This window comes from Balearica regulorum, chromosome 5 (genome assembly GCF_011004875.1).
Source record: "Balearica regulorum gibbericeps isolate bBalReg1 chromosome 5, bBalReg1.pri, whole genome shotgun sequence".
In the NCBI taxonomy this organism is placed as follows: domain Eukaryota; kingdom Metazoa; phylum Chordata; class Aves; order Gruiformes; family Gruidae; genus Balearica; species Balearica regulorum.
In genome coordinates, this window is record NC_046188.1 from 347,471 (window position 1) to 368,054 (window position 20,584).

Sequence of the window (20,584 nt, forward strand, 5' to 3'; positions counted from 1 at the left end):
GGCATGTTTATAAGCTACATTCTGCAAGGGCAAGAGCTGAAGCATTTTGTTTTGTAGAAGACAGGTGAGAAACAGCACAAATCCAGAAACAGAGCTTTTGAGGAAGAGCCATACATTGTGCCAGGATGTGCAGCATCCCCATGTGAACTGGCAGCGCGGCCCCTGGGCCCTCGCCCTGCGCCTGGGTCTCACCTTGCTCCCGCTTTAGCAAGGCACGTGCGCTGGAGATACCTGACATCTGAGGGACGTGGCCCTGGCAGCTTTGCTCACCCTGCCTGAGCAGGGGGGGGATGGACGAGGTGGGCTCCACAGGTCCTGCCAACCTCAGCAGAGGGGTCTTCTGCGGAGGGGTTTGCCTTCACGTGATCGAGTTTCCTTTACTTCGTTTCCCGTTATTTCCTGAATGAGCCGGACAGCTGTGATGATGCACAGAAGTTTTTTTTTACCCAGGATGCAGAACTGCGATAGAACATATGTGAGGGTCCTTTGAGAACAGTGACCAAACAGGGCATGGGAATCAAGGAAGGATGAGTAATTTTAAGATCATTGGTGTCACGGCAAGCTGAGATAACCACTCTCAGGTCGCAGGGCATGCACAGGAAAGTTAAAAGCACACAGGAGGTCTGGGTCTGTCCTGGGGACGGTTGTGTTGTTTGCTCGGGGCTGCCTTCTGGAAGTGGGTGAGGATCCGCCGCTTCCAGCAGCAAGGTGCAGGATGAGACGTCCCAGTGATCTGATTTTGTGTAGCAAATCCCACGTTCCCCGTTAGCGATACCGGTGCTCACCAGGTGACTTTGCAGCAATTGAACTGTAATTCTGCAAAGTGTCCCTGTCCGTCCCCATCCCGGCCCTTGGTGCTCCTCCAAGGCCAGGTGGGAGGCAGCGGGAGGAGCGGGACAGTCGGTCGATGCACACGGTGGAACATCCCGGCCGTGGTGCTTCGGGTGGGGGTCTCTGCCTCTGCCTCTGCTCATGGGGCAGCGGCGGGGCGAGAGGACAGGACAGGGGCAGCCGGCACATGGGAGCGGGTGCGGGAGGTCTCATCCCGCTGCCGAGGGTGCCGTGGCCCAGCGGGACGGATGGGCTGTGCGCCCAGGGGGCTGTGCCTGGGGGTCCTGCTGCACGGCTGAGACCAGAGTCGGGAACTTGCGTCCTGGATTAAAGCCGGGACAGGCGTCTGCTTACCTTCCTCGCTGCTGTAAAGGGCCGCCCGTGTGCTGGGACCGTCCTGGGAAGGCACGGAGCCGCCACTTCCCGGGGAGCTGCGGGCACGGGGGATTGCGGCCCAGGGCGCCCGCCCCAGGGGATGTGCGAGGAAGTTGGTGCCCTTGATACATCACGGGTCTGTTTTACACTGGTGAGATTTTGAAACAAAGTATTCTATCGAAACACTCTAATCTTACGGTTATAATAAAATCAGCAGACAAAGTAAGTGCAAGTAACAACTTGCAAATTACATTGAAGATTACAAACAGTTGTAGGCAGCAGAGTTGCTCACAAAACAGATGAACGGTGGTGAATAAAAAGGCAAACTGCTGCAACATCTCCATCCTCCTCTGGCACGTGACAGCTCCTTACTGCCTGGCTGTCTCCAGGGCAGACGGGCAACTGAGGAATGTGTAAAATAATGGGTTTAGTATCCTTTCAGTACAGTCCAAGCACAGCCTCTCTTCTACCGCAGTGAACCCGCCCAGGCTGCTTCGGGCTGTTGGGTGTTTGGCCGGGTGGGTGAGAAGCTGCCCGCCCGAAATGTCCAGCACTTCCCCCGTGCCAGCCCCCGTGTCCGCACGGCTGCTCGTGGCTCGCTTCCTCCTGGTGGTCCTTCGGCAGAGACTTCAAACCTCTCAGTGAAAGGTCGCTTACTGCCGTCTCTGCCCCTTCCCCGGGAACACTCTGCCTGGGTTTCAGCTCAGTCTGGTTGTGGTTCCCCCTGTGCCCCACAAACCACCTCGGTGTCCCCGTGCCGTGTCACCGGGGGCTCAGCGCCTTGCCGTGCCGCGGCTGCGGGTGCAGCTGGCCTGCCTGCCTCTAGTCAGACACAGGCAAATGTTCTCCGGGTACGGGGGCTTCTTACAAAGTGTCTTTAAGACATTGTACGTGCTTGAGTGAAGGGCTCCCTGATAGTTTGCATAATCTTCCTTCAGGGAGAGGCATACTGTGCGCATGAGAATACAAAGTGCTGTGTTTGTGAATCAAAGCAATAATCACTTGGAGATAGCTGGTGTTTCACGGGTTTGTTTCCATGTATGCTGCATGGAGTAGTTTCATGCTACTTTCTATACTCATGGATGCTGTAATGCTTTTTTACTGTCGTGCCCAACACTTCCTAGTGCACAGCCTTTTGTTTGGGTAGGTGCCAGCGGAGGCAGCCCAGGGGAGGGGGAGATGGGGAGTGCTGCCTCCCCCACGCTGGGGCTGTGGGTCTGGGACCTGGGTGCTCTCAGCTCCCCACAACAGCTCATGGGCCTTCGGTCCTAGTGCTCCCAGGAGATGCTTGGAGCGTATCCAGAGGTCCAGCTGTTGGGCGAGGGAGAGGCTAGTGAGGCTTTTCTGGCAAGTGGTGTTAGTGGTTAACTGACCGTCTTCTGCCACAGTAACCACTGATCGTGTTCTGGAGGAATGACCTGGGCTGGGCTGGGCTGGGCTGGGCTGGGCAGCCTCCTCCCAGCCCTGCCTCCTGGCATCTCTGGGGCTGCCCTGTATCGCTGGGGACTCGCCACGCAGGGCCTGAGGAAGCAGACGTGCCAGCCCGTACTACCGTTATGCAGCAGCCAGTGGGTTTTGTAGCAGGTTAATATTTGCACTCTTCCTCAGAAATTTAGCTGTGTCCATTTAGTAAATGGTTAATTGATTAAGAAAACAATTAAGAAGTTAATATACTGTCAGGGTGAGCATTTTGTCCTGCTATAAAGTAATGACTGTTCCATTATTGCAGCTGCTTGGCTGATGCTGTCCCAGACTGAAGCCGAGGGTAGCAGCTGGCATTGGGGTACCCGAGCCAGGCTCTGGCTGCCAGCGCTGCTCTCTGGCGTGCTGGGCCCCCGGCTTGCGACTGCCCACTGCCACATTGTGGTGCTGGTGGTGGTGGTGGCGCTGCTGGTGCTGCTGGTGCTGCTGGTGCTGGTGGTGCTGGTGGTGGTGCTGGTGGTGCTGGTGGTGGTGCTGGTGCTGGTGCTGCTGGTGCTGGTGGTGCTGGTGGTGGTGCTGGTGCTGGTGGTGCTGGTGCTGGTGGTGGTGCTGGTGGTGCTGGTGGTGCTGGTGCTGGTGGTGCTGGTGGTGGTGGTGGTGCTGGTGCTGCTGGTGGTGGTGCTGGTGCTGCTGGTGCTGCTGGTGGTGGTGCTGATGGTGCTGGTGGTGCTCTCATGGCCTTGCTGAGAGGTGCTCAGGCAGGAAGACACAGCCCGAAGCAGGCCCAGGCCTGGGACACCTGATGCTGACTCTGGTACAAGCACGGCTGTGGCTCCTCGTGCCGCTCCCATGCAGGGCTCCTGTGCGGTGCTGCGATGCTCTGTGGGCCATGGCAGGCCTGGACCCTGCCACGGCGGGCTGGTGGGACATCCACCTGTCCTCCCCTCTGCAGCCCCAGGCAGGGTGAAAGGGCCTGGCACCGAACAGCAGAAGCGTCCCCTGCCCCGGCTCTCGGCTGGGCCAGAGGGTGGGGGAGACTGGCCCCCCCTCGCACCCCGCCTTCTGTCCTGCCTTGCCCTCCTTGCTGCCATTACTTGCTGATTTAAGCATCCTCTGCCTCCTGGAAGCTCCAGTTTGCAGTTTTGTGGTAGCCTTATTTCTTTCTGGAAAAAACCAGTTGATTTTCTGCCTCAGAGTGAGCCGGAGAGGGACCTTGTTGCTCAGACGAAAGGTGGGTCTAACCCGTGTTCCAGCTCCGTGGCCACTCACAGGAAGCCCTGGCGGGCGGGATGTGCTGGTGTGGTCCGTCCCCAGGAGCACCCCCCAGCCCTGCGCAGGCAGCGGGCGAGGGACGCCCAGCACTGCCTGATGCCCAGCACTGCCTGACGCCCAGCACTGCCTGATGCCCAGCACTGCCTGACGCCCAGCACTGCCTGATGCCCAGCACTGCCTGACGCCCAGCACTGCCTGATGCCCAGCACTGCCTGACGCCCAGCACTGCCTGACGCCCAGCACTGCCTGATGCCCAGCACTGCTTCCAGCCCGCTGACCCCTGCTCGCCCCCCCGGCTCTGCAAGGGGCTGCACTTTCTCCCCAGCGCTGTTGCTTCCTTGGCCACCTCCTGGTGAAGAGTCGCTGCCAACCCCACTGCTGCAAGGTCTGCGGCTGGCTCCTGCTGCTGGGCGGCCCCCAGCCGCTGTCCCCCTTTCTGCATGCTCCGGGGAAGGGGTGTGGACCCCCACAAGCTCACGAGCAGGACCGCCTCACCCTTTATTTTCGTCACCGTGCCCGGCCACTGGCTGGGAGAACAGTGGAAGCTTTGCTCTCAGACGTCAGCCAGGCGTGCGGCACAGTCTAGGTCTTACTGATACCGGTTTTGCTTTCTCTAGAAATCTCTTTAATTAAAATAATTGTTATTGTTCACTTTAATTAGACCTCATTACAGGGAGAAAAATTGCCTCCCAGAATGCATTGCTTTGCATGTGTATCGTTTGCAGCTTAAGGCTGGAGGAAAATGAGAGCAGCTACGTGAAACAGCTCATTAGCCAGCCTGCCTCTGGCGTTGGGCTGTACTTCGTTATTTACAGGGCCACGTAACCTCTGGAGTGCACCTGACCACCTCTGCGGTGGCATCAGGCGCACCGAAGGAGGCCCTGCAGCAAGCACAATTTGATGTCCCGTAGCTTTTCAAAGTCCCAGAGGTTAGAGGGGGTGCAGCTGTATTTGTTGCAGTGTTTGAAGCCCTTTACCAAAGACGGGGCGACAGCATCTCCTCTGTAGCCTGTGCCCCTGTGGTGATTAACCTGTTCAGTCCTGCAGCAGCTGTTAGAAACATCAGAGAACCAAAACGGCACATCCATGGTCCTGGTCTGTGGTCCTGGCCATGGTCCTGGTCTGTGGTCCTGATCTGTGATCCTGATCTGTGGTCCTGGTCTGTGGTCCTGGTCTGTGGTCCTGATCCGTGGTCCTGGCCATGGTCCTGGTCTGTGGTCCTGGTCTGTGGTCCTGGTCTGTGGTCCTGATCCGTGGTCCTGATCTGTGGTCCTGGTCTGTGGTCCTGGTCTGTGGTCCTGCCGTGGTCCTGGCCATGGTCCTGGCCCGTGGTCAGAGCCCCCAGGGAAACCTCTGGGTGAGGTTCTGAGTGTTTCTGTTTTCTTAGGTGCCTTGTTTCTGATTCAGCAAAACACTCAGGTGTGTTTACAAACCATTGACCTTTGTGAAATTGAAGCTCCTTGTTCTCCACTTAAGTGGTTTTAGCAGCTGGTACGCCATACATCACAGCATCTTCATTTATATGCACCCATTTTAGCATGGCTGCAGGATGCCTTTGGTGACTGGTGCCAGATATTTCCCCATCCTTCATCCCCAGCAGGTGAATATCATCAGCTTCTAGACTTTTTTTTCCCCACCACAAAATTGCATTTGCAAAGACCTTGAAAATCACAACTTTTGCTGAGGCCTGGAGGGGTAGGAAAGGCAGTCAATAGCTTCTGTCATGACCTTAGTGATGACAGATTATGTCTGAGCCAGGCACTGTATTAGCAGCTGGCTCTAAACAGCTACCGGTGTGCTGTGTCGGGTGTCCCCGGCACGCTGACTTTGTGTAGCACCTACCATCCAAACAGAATTGGATGCAGTGGAAATCGTTTGCTAATTAATTACTGTCTCCTGGATCCTGCTGCTTCCGTGTGTTATGCAATTCACAATATGTAAATGACCCTCTGTAGCACTGGACCCATCGGCAGATGCTGCACTAAGTTTCATAAAACCTAGTGCTCCCAAAGAAGATGGGGCAAAAAAAACCACCCCAGCAAGCAGCATACTGGGAAAAAGAAGCAATCTTAGCTGGCATACACGACATTTCATTCCCATGTCCTTTGGATCAATTCCAGGCAGAAATTTCAAATTCGTTAGCTCTTTACATGGCCTCAATTTGTTGCTAGGACCGGTGGGTGGTCATTTATTTCCATAGCCCGCGGCCGATGGGGTGCCTTCGAGGCGTGCACAGGCACAGGCAGGTCTGCCCCAGTCCCGAAGGCAGCGTGCACAGGGGGCTCTCGGGGCGGTTTGCTCTCCGGAGACACAATTTTTGCATCTGTATGGCAGTGAGCCATGCAGCTCGCTGTAATTTGTAGTTAGTTTTTACAGACAGATTGAATAATTCCAATTAACAAACGTAGCAACAAAATTGATTTAAAAATTACTATATGGGAGCCTTTTTTGCGTGAATCACAAATGTCACACGAGGAGCTTGACTATCCCTATCTTTTTGCAGACACCAAGCTGTAAATGAAAGGAATGCACACCTTTCTAGGAAACTATCATTTCTCTATTTGTTTTATGGTAATAACGTGCTTTCTTTTTCTTCTTTTTTATTTTTTAAGCCAGTAATGAGAATCAGATAATGCTTTGCTTAGTCAAAACAGCTTTTTCAGCAAGGAGCTGTAAGCTGCGTCAGTGGTGCTGTCGCTGCGAGTTATCTGTGTGCGGGACGAGGCGTGCTGGGGCAGGAGAGGACGCACGGCCTGGCTGACTTTCAAAACTCTTCTTAGGGCGGCTGTTCTTCTAAGGCACCAGATCCTGCAGCTCCTGCTGTCTTCTGGAGTATCTCAGCTGTGGGCCATGGCCGTGAGACAGCCGAGCATCCCCATGAGGAAATACTCTGCGTTCTGTCAGCGAGGCGGTGAAACGTCTTTGCTGTCCCTGCGGCGGGGGGTGACGTCCAGCCTGGGGACGACGGGCCGTCCCTGCTCCACGCCGGCTGGGGCACCGGCACGGCCATTTAGATCCAAGTGTGGTTTTGCTGTTTCTGTAAGTTGGAGTGTCGGTGCTGCTCTTCAGCTGCAAACGGCAGCACATCTTTGCACGACATGCAGATCTCGGAGCCCTTGTGAGCTTTTGTGCCAACACACAACTTTTTTTTAAGCTTTGCTCACATTTCTATTACAACTTAGGTGCCACTTTAAAAAAAACCTGCTGAGGGTGGGTGAGGAGCCATTTACAGGAACAGCTGGACACTGGGCAGCGGTGGGAGCCCACAGGCACCTCTGGCTTTCGTTAAGACAGCTCAGTGTGGAGACAGGCTCCCGTGCGGGGCTCGGTCCAAGAGAAACGGCGTGCCTGCTTTTCTCTGCGCTCCTCGTTTCTCCCCAGCACCTGCCCCCAGCAGTTTCCCGAGCTGCAGTACGACAGAGCTGATGGCCTTGGTGGGGTGATAGAACAGCCGTGCTGGTGCTGGCCCAGCACCATCTCTGTGGCACGGGGTGGTCCCATCAGCACTCCCCACCCCAGCTCAGGGGGCTGCTCTTGGCAGCGACGGCTCTGGAGCCCGACTGTCCCAGAGCAACGGCTGACGTCCTGGGACCCGCACACTCTCCCACACCTCGCCGGGAACACCGTAACCTTGTCCTTCAGCTATGGTCTAAGTCTGTGTCTCCTTATGTCGCCGTTTCGTCTTTTAACAGTATTTCCAAACTTGTAAATGCCCCTTGCTGTTTTGGTTTTAATCTTGTATAGCTCTTCAAATGAACTTGGCTGAATCCAAGCACATTACTTTAATCACAGCTACCAATCTAAATTAGCAGTATTAAGTTAGCAAATGTAAATGAGTGTGGTGTCCCCAGCCAAGGCTGTCTGGGGACCCCGGCAGTCGTGCTGTGGATGCCCTGAGCTGCTGAGTCCATTTGGATCCGGTACGTGTCACGTCTGGATTTAAAAAGTCCCGCCTGGAAAGGATGGGTGACAGTCCACGGCCATGACTGCAGCCGCCGTGTCCGGAGGCGGCCAGCCGGGCGTCACCAGCGGGTTTGGGGGTTGGGGTAGGTGGTTTGCTCTGCCATGCTTCCTCCTCCTCTGCTTGGCATCACCATGCTCCTCCAAGTCCGTTTCGGCTGCAGGACCACCCCAACCTGCAGTGCTGGCACGGGCTGGATGGAACCGAATCCACAAAACGTCTTTGAACACTACCCGGGAAGTTTGCTTTCTGCTACAATTAACGGTAGCAGTGACGGCAACGGTCATGGAAACGGTTCCCAGCACTGTGGCAGCGGTGGGCCGTGCCCGCAGTAGCATACTCAGTTGAAGACCGCGGTAGCGTACCCAGGTTTTTTTCCACTGGGGACTTGGGAGTTGGAGCCACTAGTTATGAAAACCTACAGTCCCCAGAAGTATCAGAAAAAAAATAAATTGATAGTGCTGAAGAGCAGGGTTTCAAGGCTGGTATTTTCACTCATCCTTTTTGCAACTTGTTGGCTCCTCTGAGTTTGCATGGCCCTGTGGATGGATTGTGGATGGACTGGACAATAGGAGCAGTAATTATTGTTGTGACGTCAGATGTCTTTAAATATCCCTGACGATTCAAGACTCAGCTTATGGCTGGCCGTGAAACTTTATTTTATTTTAGATGAGCTTCATTAGTACATTTCTGGGATGATAATGCCTCTGAGTAATCCGATCTGTACACGTATAATTTTATCAGTCCCGAAGGGAGCCGAGTGTTTCATTTCCGATGCGGAGTCCCTCTGAGCTCCATTGCTTGCGACTGCACGAGTTTCCTCTCAGACACGTAGGTGCTTCTCCGCAGGACCGTGCTCCGCGGAGGAGCGTCCGCCTGCCCGCGCCGTGGGGGACGCTGACGCAGGGCTGCGCAGAAACCGGCGCCGCAGCTCTTGGCGTAGTCACTGACGGATGATTTCATTTAGCTGGTGTGGGCACTGTTGTTATCTTCCTTGTTTCCATACTCTGAGGATCCTGGATCTGGCAATGGAAGAGATAAGGCTAATTGAACTGTCAGGCTTTGTGGGAGAGGAGCGCAGCGCTGCTGGCTGTGGCAGCCGGGAAAACAGCAATGGTCTAAAATTAGCCCATGTTCCATTTTTATTTGGATGCCTGTTGTTGTGGGGGCTTTTCTTGGGTTTTTTGGTTGGTTGGTTGGTTGGTTTGTTTTATTTGCATTTTTGGGTTTTGAATGACATAAAATTAGCTCCTTCCAAGTTTGTTCTGAAAATAGCATGAAGAGCTTAGATGTTCGGTGGAGATGGCTGTAAACCCATCGAATTGCCATGACGTAGAGGCCTCTGAGAGTTTTAGCTTAGCAAGTAAAGCACACCTGAAACATCCCATTTTCAATACATAACTGGCATTATGGCGAAGTAACTCCAGACCGTGAGGTCAGGAGCGTCTGTCGCAGAGCTGAGTGTCTGGAGCGGAGGTGCGTCGCACGGGGATGAGCTCTGGCGGGGGGCCCCGAAGGCACTGCCGACGCCAGCTGCTTCCACGTTGCTGGGCCGTTTGCACGTGGGTGGCTGGGTGTACGGGTGTGCGTAGGCAAACAACCCCCTCTCTCAGTTGTTCTTCTGGAAGGTAGTATAGAACCTCTTGTGCCAGGATACAAAGAATGATAAAGACATCAGGTAACAAGATGAGGATGGCACACCGTTACATGAACCCCGGTTTCACAATTTAACCACAGGCAGCTTGCCTTTGCTTTTTTATGATGTCACTTGCTTATCTTGCAGAGACTAACAGACCTTTGCTCTCCCTTACAGGCTCTTGAACCTGATCTACAATGGAAAAACTGCTTTTGTTTCTGCTGTTCATTGGCGTAGTGGTGAGAGCTCAGATCTGCCCAAAGCGCTGTGTCTGTCAGATTTTGTCTCCGAACCTTGCCACCCTTTGTGCCAAGAAAGGGCTCTTGTTTGTTCCTCCCAACATTGACAGGAGGACTGTGGAGTTACGGCTGGCAGACAACTTTGTTACAAACATTAAAAGGAAAGACTTTGCCAATATGACCAGCCTGGTGGACCTGACGCTGTCCAGGAATACAATCAGTTTTATTACACCTCACGCATTTGCTGACTTGCGCAATTTGCGGGCTTTGCATTTGAACAGCAACCGATTGACTAAGATCACGAATGACATGTTCAGCGGACTCTCCAACCTTCACCACTTGATACTTAACAACAACCAGCTGACTTTAATTTCTTCCACAGCTTTCGATGATGTTTTAGCTCTCGAGGAATTGGATTTGTCTTACAACAATCTGGAAACCATCCCCTGGGATGCAGTGGAGAAGATGGTTAGTTTGCACACTCTCAGTCTAGACCACAACATGATTGACCATATTCCCAAGGGGACCTTCTCCCACCTCCACAAGATGACCAGGTTGGATGTCACGTCTAACAAACTGCAGAAGCTACCGCCTGATCCTCTCTTCCAGCGAGCTCAGGTACTAGCAACCTCAGGAATTATCAGCCCCTCGACGTTTGCGTTGAGCTTTGGTGGGAACCCTTTGCATTGCAACTGCGAGCTGTTGTGGCTGAGGCGTCTTTCGAGGGAGGACGACCTGGAGACCTGCGCTTCTCCCACGCTCTTGTCTGGCCGGTACTTCTGGTCGATCCCCGAGGAGGAGTTCCTGTGCGAGCCTCCCCTCATCACCCGGCACACCCACGAGCTGCGGGTGCTGGAGGGCCAGCGGGCAGCGCTGCGGTGTAAGGCCCGGGGCGACCCCGAACCAGCAATTCATTGGATTTCACCTGAGGGCAAACTGATCTCAAACGCAACAAGGTCTGTGGTGTACGACAATGGGACGCTCGACATCCTTATCACGACAGTGAAGGACACGGGCTCCTTCACCTGCATCGCTTCCAACCCGGCCGGGGAGGCCACGCAGACGGTGGACCTGCACATAATCAAACTCCCCCACTTGCTGAACAGCACGAACCACATCCACGAGCCCGACCCCGGCTCCTCGGATATCTCCACGTCCACCAAGTCGGGCTCCAACGCGAGCAGTAGCAACGGGGATACTAAAGTCAGCCAAGATAAGAAGGTGGTCGTGGCAGAAGCAACATCCTCTACCGCTCTGCTGAAATTCAATTTTCAGAGGAATATACCTGGGATACGTATGTTCCAAATCCAGTACAACGGTACTTACGATGACTCCCTTGTTTACAGGTAAGGCAGCCCCAGCCCGCTTGCGCGGGGCCCTGCCGGGCTGCTCAGCGCAGACATGGAGCCCCCGCCGCGCCGAGCAGAGCCCTGCCCCGGCAGCCGACGGTGGGAGCCTCGGGAAAGGCTCGTGCAATTTGCTGCTCGCAAATAGGGAATTTACCTTGAACGGTAGATATTTTTAGATAATCCAAATGGATCTCTAATCCTCTGAACTAATCTGATTGGCAGAAATGTTGTAAAGTTAGATGACTTAAATGGATCTTAGCGCTCTCAGCTTTATGAAAACGCGGGGAGAAAGGTGTCCGTAAATGCGTTCCTCGCAGCGCTTTCTGGCGGTGTCCGTGCCGGCGGGGTGCAGAGAGGCTGCGTGCTGCCGAGTGTAACACCCACACTGTTCTAAGCCGTCTTTGCTGGGTAATTGGTGTTTTTGAGGTGGCCGCTCTCACGGGGGGGCTGTGCCGCGCCGAGCTGAGCCGAGCGGGGGGGCTTGGCGGGACTGCTGCCGCACGGAACGCAGGGCAGCAGCTGCTGCAGGGACGGTGAGCAGCCCCGCAGAGCCGAGCGCTGGTGGTGCTCAGCGCGGCTGGGGGCTGCAGCACACGGCGGGGAGGTGCCTGCCAGTCTGCCGGGTGCATTCACGCTCGTTTTCTTCTCCCCCAGAATGATACCTCCCACAAGCAAAACCTTCCTGGTCAACAACCTGGCCGCTGGGACTGTGTACGACCTGTGCGTCCTGGCCATCTATGACGACGGGATCACCTCGCTCACTGCCACCAGGGTGGTGGGCTGCACGCAGTTCACCACCGAGCAGGATTACGTGCGCTGCCACTTCATGCAGTCCCAGTTCCTGGGTGGGACCATGATTATCATCATTGGTGGGATCATCGTGGCCTCCGTGCTCGTGTTCATCATCATCCTCATGATCCGCTACAAGGTGTGTAACAACAACGGACAGCAGAAGGCCACCAAGGTCAGCAACGTGTACTCGCAGACGAACGGGGCTCAAATCCAGGGCTGCAGCGGGGTGCTGTCGCAGTCGATGTCCAAGCAGGCTGTCGGGCACGAAGAGGGCATCCAGTGCTGCAAGGCTGCCAGCGACGGCGTGACGCAGTCGCCGGAGACCGGCTCCAGCCAGGACTCGGCCACCACTACCTCCGCTTTGCCTCCCGCCTGGACTTCCAGCACTTCTGTCTCCCAGAAGCAGAAGCGAAAGCCGGGGCCAAAGCCAAGCAGTGAGCCGCAGAGTGAAGCTGTCAGCAGTATCGAGTCCCAAAACACTAACAGAAATAACTCCACTGCCCTGCAGTTAGCTAGCCGTCCCCCCGACTCTGTCAAAGGGGCCCCCACGTACAAAAGAGCACAATCAAAGCCAAGTAAGTTCCTCACTTTGCCAGCTGACGCATCCCGAGCCAAGCGCAGGCTCTCCCTGGGCGGCGAGCTGATGGAGTCCCGCTGCCCCGGCAGCGCCCGGGGCGCAGGTGGATTGCGGTCCAAAAGGAGCATGTCTATGAACGGGATGCTAGTCCAGTCAGACAGCTCTGATGTGGATAGTGGAAAAGCAACTTTCTCCAGTTCTGAGTGGATATTGGAAAGCACTGTGTGACCTGCTTTTTTTTTCTTTTTTTTTTTTTTAATTTTAATTTTTATTTTAATGAAAAACAAAACACCAACATTGTGTGAAACTCAGTCTCCTGGGGAATTGGATTTGGAAGTTCACTGTTGTCTCGCTGATTAATGGCTTGTTCATGCGGGGTTCTGTATCAGCCACCCAGTGCACACAGGGTTTTATTTAGTTTTCATTTGATTTTATCAAAACCGAAGGCAACGTTCAGAGATTAAAAAAAAAAAAAAGGAAAAAAAAGATTAAGGGGTGAAAAAAAGCATGAAACAGCACCAGTGCCTTCCCTACTCTAGGACTGGCTTCCTGGTTCTGCAGTAGCAGAAAACAAAAGAGAGAGTTTTCACAGAAAAAGCCTTTTATAAAGGAAATAAAATTTCCTCCAAGCTAACAAATAACCACTTCTGGATCAATCAGTAAAATGATATTTTTTAAAACGGTCAGACTGTATATTTCTTTTCCGTGACAATGGTGTTGCCTTTGTTTTTAGGCAGATGCTGTACAGAAACAACAACGCTGTGTTGTTATGTTGTGTAAAATAAAATACGCACTCTATACACCAGCCAGCCTCGCGGTAACTGCCCGCCCAGGAGCCGTGCCCGGGGGCCGCCGCGGAGGCCAGGAGGAGGAGGAGGGTGCCGGGGCGAGGGGTCCCTCTCCTCCCACCGGGGTCTGGCTTGCTGGGGCTGGGCGCCGGTGAAGCCGCTGGGTGTCCCCGAGAGGGTGCCCGACCCGCGGTCCCCGCGCACCCACGGTCCCCGCGGCACTGGATCCAGCGGTGGCCACCGCTCGCAGCGCACCCTCCTCAGCCCCGACCCGGTCCGGCGCTGCCGTGGCGCTGGCTTTGCCTGGTGCCAGCGCTGGGAAAACTCGTTGCCGGTCAGCGCCAGCCGTCAGGGCGGGCGTCTGCCAGTGCTCCCACCCCAAGGCTTGGTTTGCTGCTCCATTTTCGGAGCCGGCCCCCACCCCGGCAGCCGGTGCGGTCACAGCTGTCCCCTCCCCATCAGCGCAGGTGCACGAGGAGTGGAACGTGGGCGAGGGGAGCCTACGGGAAACGTGGGAGCAGCCCCGCAGCCCAGCCGCAGTGGCAGCACCCGTCCTGCGGACCTGCTCCGGGGCAGGGACGTAGGTGGGAGCCGGTGGAGCTCCGGCGGAGCGCTGGGACCTCGGGGCGCAGGGCCGAGAGCCGAACAGCAGCAGCGAGCAGGGCCGGCAGGTCGGCCCCGGTGCTGCAGGGCAGGGCTGCGGCCGGCGGGTACGTAGCTGCTCAGCGACCCGTGGTGACGGTCAAGATGATGATGATGGTCATCTCCTTTGCTAGGCATTTTAGGGCATCTTTCCTGTAAATTCCACAGTTTGTTCCAGTTTTCTTTAATCCCTGTGCACAGTGAAGGCACTGGAAGATGGTCTCATCTTTAACCTGCTCTTTGAGTGCGGTGCCTGTGGGATGGAATAATTTCAGGCCCCTATGTGAGGACGTAAACACGCGGCAATAGGTGACAGGAATTGAAAACCCCACGTTGGGAGGAGGGCAGACGTGCTTCTGCTGCTCTGCTCGTTCTAAAGAAAAGTCTACAATTAATATTAATTAAACTTGTATGGTCATCATGTTCAAATTAGAGACAGCTTAACTCTGCAACGTTGGTGCATTCTCAGATGCCAAATAATACGCTGGATATGGGCTTTGCGGCCATTAAAGTGATAGACTAGTTAAATTTTACGCCCCGCGTGCCTGTTCTTGCGGGCAGCGTGCCCCATGCAGACGCCTGAAGACTCCAGGCAGGGCAGCAGGTCGGCCCGAGAGCCGCCGTGGCAGGGAATGTGTCGTGGCGGGAGCGTCCCCCGGCAGCCCCCCGGTCTCTCCTCGGGGTCAGCCCTGCTGCTTTTGGCCATCGTGGCTTGCTCTCGGTGGTGTTACTGCCTGCCGTAGAGGGCAGAGTCCGGGTCGGGGTGGTGTAAGGGACATAAAAAGAAGAGGCCATTTCTTTTTTAGAAAGCCCTTTTACTTCCCTTGGGAAATGCAGAGACCAAAAAGGAAACGAAGCGTCAAAATTAGAATACCCGCTTCCTGCTGGAAAAGTTAAAAAAAAAATTTTTGTAAAAAAATGCCTCCTTGGATTTCTCTGGAAGTCCACGTTCTTGTCGAGATGCACAGAAACTAGCTATTAAAACAGCGCACTGTCGGAGGCAGTGATGTGTTTGTCCAGGTTCTGGTAGTCTGACAACAGAGGTATTGCCAAGCGCGGGAAAAGCGAGTGCGTCTGCACCCCAGGGAGGAGCTGCTCTCGGCAGACAGTACCTTCGCTTTGCACTTGGGTACGGAGATAGCTATAAGGTTTTCTGCTGAAGTATTTGTTTTAATTGTGCATTTTAAAAACATCAAATGAAAATGCTTTATATGTTGTCTAAAACTGGACGTAAATGTGTCTAATGTTTTGTGAAAGTGCTAAAATATTAATAGCTTCTTGTGGTTTAGGGAGGTTTATTTTTATATTTTTAATTTTTTATTCAAAGGAATCATTTTCTAAACACTGAAGCTGAGTGTTCTGTCCACAGTGCATCTGTATAAGCAGCTTAGAAGGACCATATGTTCCTGCGTTTGATTTAATTCTCTGCTAATAGCGTAGGAACGGTTAGACCTGGATAGCCCGGAGTTCGCCTCGCGCAGGTCTCTCTTCGGCAGAGAGGAGCGTCCCTCGGGAATGCACCGGGCATGAAATCTGCCGTTTCCACTGGAGTAACTGTGCAGCAGGACGGTTCGTTTTATCCAGGCTTGATTCAGTCAAAGTGTGGAAAGCCTAACGAAGGAGGAAATTCTCTGTCCTTTCTGTTCTGCAAAACCAGAGGTTGCCAACAGTTTGAGGCAGAAAAAGTGCTGAGATATTCCTGATCAGAATAACTTTGGTGCGTCTGTCTTCAGGGTGCAGTACTGCACCATTTCCTAAGGCTTCAGAAACGCGAATACGAGTCCAGTAAAGCCAAGCAGAGTGTTCCCCGTTGCAGTGACGGGTGCCCACACGTAGGGCAGTCCCGGGGGTGTCGGGGCCGGGGGGAGCAGTCTGTGGGCTGCAGTCCTGGCTTCACCCCAGGCTGCGCACGGGGGGTTGCAGAGACTCGAACCTGCGGGCGCAGACCTGCCCCCGGGGCATCGCCCAGCCCGCGGGTCTGCTCCTCGGGATGCTTCTTGAGAACAGGCTAACCGAGGTTTCAGCCATGAGACGGTGTCCTTTTTCACAGGCACCCGAGGAGGAGAAACTATGTCAGAAATTTGTTTACTCTTATTAAAATTGCTGGCACATGCCTCCTCTTGCACCTTTCCCTCATCCTTTCCTCCGAGCATACGTGTTGTGTTAAAGAGGGCTGGTACAATGTTTGGATGGAGAGGCAGGGCTTTGTTGGGTGAAAAGTTTGTTGTGTTAGTTGCTTTCTGTGCTGCCTGTCTGCTTGTGTTCTGGGCATGTTCTTTACAGTGAATATATGGTACTGCTCCGCTCTGGGTGCCAATGTGGCTTTATTTCTGCCAGCGTGTCCCCGTGTGTTCCACAGCCCTCCCCACGCACCCGGGCAGCCCTGCGATAATGAAGAGTGACCCGGAAAGCGAGAGCCGTGTCCCGTGCCTGGGAGAGGGGACGCGGCCCCTGGGCGCACGTCGCTCTGGCTGGGAAGGGCCCGGCAGCCCCCGCTGCCTGCACCGCCCTGAGGTGGCTCCGCCGGGGCACGCTGCCTGCCCAGGGGTCCTGCCGAGCTGCCGCCGCGAGGTTGTCTCGTCCCCCGACGGCTGCAACGCTGCTGGAGGCTGGAGGCTTGCTGCGGCAGCACAGGGACGTTCCTGCCTCCCGGGGCCCGTGCAGCCCCGCTGGTCACTGCTTCGCGACTGGACAGAGCGTCGCCCAGTAACTCCTTCGGCACCCGAGCGTGGTCGCTGAGCCGGGCGGACGCTTGGCGTTGAGCATCCCGGGCCGGTGGAGCGACACCGAGCCGTGACGGCTGACAGTCCTGCCGCAGCCAGCGCTCGCTGCACGCGTGCCCTCGAGAAGGCACAGCGTAGCCCTTCCTGCGCCGCTGCGGAACCGTACCCAGAGCCACGGCAGGCACCCCGCACCGAGAGGGAGTGCGCTTCTGCCCCCAGTAGTTGAGTCAACCAGAAGAAGTAATGGTCACGGCTGCTAGCGCTTACTATCACTTCGCTTCCTATTGATCGAGAGCAACTGGAGTCTCGGAGGTACCGCTCGCAGAGTGGCAACGTCTGTCAGCATCGCAATAGCTCACGAACATTTACTGTCCTGTGCTAGGGCACTGCTTGCAACCCGGGCTGTGCTGTTGCTCTCCTAGAGCAGCAATAGCCGCAGCCACGGAATCACGCAGTGCCTTTCCCCTGGTAACGTAGGAAGTAATTTTAGTGTTGGTCACAGTTCTGGTTTAAAAGAAGCAAACCGTGGCAAAGTCAATAGGGTCCTGCTTACAGAAGACACGTATCCCATATTTCCCTTTGTGAATGTGTTTCTGCGTGCCTTGCTGCGTGTCGGGGTGTCTGGGCCTGGTGCCGGAGCCTGTGCTGCCGGATCCGGGCCGTGCTGGGTAAGTAACCCGCCACAGCACCTCTGCCCAGCCGGGGCTTCCAGCGGCAAAGCGCCGGTTCCGTCTGCAAGTCGTTCTGTAGCGTTGTTGCCCTCGGAGCTGACTCGTCCCTCTGGGCATCGGGCCCCCCCAGGGGTCCGGCTGGCGCCAGCCCACCCCGCGGGCAGCACTGCTGTCCTTCCCTCCGTGCAGGCGATGGGCAGGTACATCGCACTAGGCACTGCGTGTCAGATCGAATCAGGTCCGTAAGAGTACACGTGCCCTGTCCTTTTACTGTTTGAAGGTGGCTGCGGGCTTGCTTTCACAACAGCACAGACATCCGCGAACAAAAGCGCGCAGGTTAGCGGGCTGGAGCGGTACGGGTTAAAGCACCTGCACCCTGGCATCAGTAATCCAAGACCAACAAAAGGCAAATCGTACTGGTCTTGCTGACTGTAGACTTTTAATATAATTATTTGCAAGAGCTGGGCGTGAAGGCTGCTGCTGTAGAAAGAAGGAAGCTTAGCTTGGAAAGAAGGAAACTAAAAAGGGAAAAAAACAAATGTGGCACATACTGCTTGCTGCAGAGAGACCCCATATCGGAAACTTTGTGTGAAAACGGATGGAATAAGCTCCTGGTTTTGTTGTGCTGGAACAGGCTGTGTCACCGCAGGTCATTTCAAGCACTGCACTTTAGAAAGCATTCACGTCATAAATCTGGATGGTGAGACCACGTTGGTGTGCCTAGCTTGGTGCCGAGCTGGTTTTCCTCCGGGACTGCCAGTTCTACGTATGAGCGCCAGGCTGCTTGCCTAGGGACACAAGGCGTGCAGTCTCCTCTGCAGGGGAAATTTCCACTGGGAGAGGGAAATGAGGAAACCCAGGAAGGGTTGTGGCCCCAGCCCCTTCGGTTTCCCTCGGAGGGGGTGGCGCAGGGCAGCACCAGCCTGCCCATGGTGTGGGCACGCAGGGACCCCCCGCCAAGCCTGAGCCTTGGCTTCCTGCACAAGCGTAGGCAGCTGGGAGCTGTAACCCGCAGCAAACCAAGGAGGAATTTAAAACAAGGCGTCTAGTTTGTACTTCCATAGCACAACTGCAGCTTTGCGTTCCCTAAGGTAAGTGAAGCCGTGCCGGCAGGGAGAGGCCGGGCACGGTGGGACCGCAGGCGAGGCGGTGCTCCTCCTGCAGAAGAACCGCTGCCCCGTGGGCTGTCCGCTACACCATGGGTTGATGTAAACCGTGTGGGAGCTCAGGGCAGGGCAATTAAACATCTGCACGTTCTCTCTACAGTGACTTTCTATTGCACGTAAACCTCATGGAGGCAGGTGCCGGACTCCTGCCCATCCGCTGCTCCGGTCTGGTGGTTTCAGTTCTGTGCAAACCTCTGAAACTGTGCAAAGAGTTGAAATGCCTGCCGTGGAGAAAAGCTTGGCCTCAATGAGGGCAGAAGCAAATCTAGAAACTGGAAAATTCTCTGATTCTGGAATAATGAGTTTTACTGTTTCCAGTTTGGGTTTTTGGGAGGTTTTTTTGTTGGTTTGATTTTCCCATTAGCAGCAGCACCGCCACACTCCAAAGCTGGCGGGTGGTGGCTCGGGGAGCCCAGGCTGGGGATGCCGGGTGCCATTAACCCTTTCTCCCGCCAGCCGCCCTGCTCTGCCTGCTGTGCCCCGGCCCCCGCGGGGCTGGCAGCACCCGAGCTGGGGGGGGTGCTGGGGCTGAAGGCAGGCTCTGCTGCCCGCTCCCTGCCCGGGGCAGCTCCCAGGGCTGTCGGTGCGGTGCCACGCTTGGGCTGGCCCTGCCAAGCACCATCCAGCATCGCCTGCCCCGCGGCAGGTCGGCTTCGGCTGCGGGGAAGGGCCGGATCCTGCTCCTTGTCCCCTCACTGTCTGTTTTGTCTCTTTGCACAGAAGCTGGGGCCAATCTGCAGGACGCCGGCCCTCCTCCGCTCCCCGAAAACATTACCACCGACGTTCTTACTCGGCAGAAAACAATACGGTTCCAACTCACCGAAGATTAACGTGTTGCACCACGTTCACCCCACCGAAACCTTTACTTGAAGCTGCAGCCAAAGCCAAGAGGCCGTCGATGTTGGCTGCGTCGGATAAACTTTCTTCCCCTGTTCACAGATTGCCCATCTCCCATCTGCCACATTAAGTCTGAATACCTTTTTTTCTGGTGTCCAAGGTTTTTATAAAACTAAAAGTTATGATGAAAACTCTGGTGGCAGCAGCTGCAGTCCCAAGTCATGTTAAATGTCACCAGTGGTGAGTTCACAAACTGTAAACATGGTAGCTTATATCACCTGAATAAATGTTTTACTATGACGGCGTGGGCATGTTGGTTGATCCGGAGGGTGTTGCGGCAGCAGGGGTGCCCGTCTGTGCGCGGTGCTGCTGCTCCCCACGGAAGGGCCCCGTGCCGCTTGTGTCCGGCAGCGTTGAGTGGGGTTGGGCTCGGCACTGCGGTGGGTGACGGCGGGGGTTACCCGTGTCCCCGCAGCGCGGGGCTCTGCTCAGCGAGCAGCAGCGAGGTGTGCCCGGCCCCAGCACCAGCCCCAGCCCCAGCCCGGTGCCGCCTGCCCCAGGTCGGGCCCTGATGCCATGGCAGAGCCGCCCGGCTTTGCCCCTTGGTGCTGGGCGAGGGCACGGGCTTTGAGCAGTGACGGAGCGCCCCGTCTGCCCCTGCCCGTGGTGGGGAAAGCCCTGGGGCACCAGGGCTGCTGGCCCTGCAGAACCCCCCTCCCTCGGGGCCGGGCTGCCCCTCGGCACCGGGGGGGAAACTGGGATGTGGTGGGTTATGGCACCACGGGGTCCTGCCGCGTCATGTGCCAGGAGTGCCATGAAACAGGCAAAGTGCTGAGCACCGGCGTGCCGCTAGCTCTTGGGCAGTGCCAGCCCCTACATGGGAAAGCCTGGGGGGGGGCAGCCGAGGACCGTGCTGGGGCTGCACCCCTCCACAGCTGCACCAGCCCCTTTGGCCACGCTGCCAGCCCAGCGTGACAGCAAGTCGCCCCATCACGCCTTGCTTCTCAAACAAGACCAAAGGGTTTGGGGTTTTTTCTCTTTTCTTCCTCATCAAGAATCCCATATGGCTTACAAATATAATTACAGCTTCTATGAAAACCACAGTGAATTAACCAGCTTTACTATAACTTCTGGAGAACAGATTACAGCTAGTATAAATATTTATTGTTGGTGGGACTGGCTTCACATCGCCTGAGCGAAGGGCAGGAGATGGAGCTGCCCAGACGTAGCTCCCCCGGCCCAGCTGCTCCCATGGGGGTCTGGTCCCACCAGTGGCTTCTGCCACGCTGTGCAGATGATGGAC

The 20,584-nt window shown here is 55.5% G+C and overlaps 1 protein-coding gene across 3 annotated transcripts in view; it reads left to right on the forward strand.

The window, feature by feature from the left end:
* LRFN5 (leucine rich repeat and fibronectin type III domain containing 5) overlaps positions 1 to 19,582 on the forward strand; it is a 60,539-nt gene extending 40,957 nt beyond the window's left edge. For 2 of the 3 annotated variants that reach the window (XM_075753034.1, XM_075753033.1), the window contains exons 2-3: positions 9,675 to 11,082; positions 11,740 to 12,985. In XM_075753034.1, the coding sequence (XP_075609149.1) occupies positions 9,695 to 11,082; positions 11,740 to 12,682 (2,331 nt within the window). In that variant the 5' untranslated portion in view covers positions 9,675 to 9,694 and the 3' untranslated portion in view covers positions 12,683 to 12,985. Of the gene's footprint in view, positions 1 to 9,674; positions 11,083 to 11,739; positions 12,986 to 19,164 lie in introns of those variants that run through there. The other variant, XM_075753035.1, reaches the window with a different exon arrangement.
* Positions 19,583 to 20,584: the final 1,002 nt, after the last annotated feature.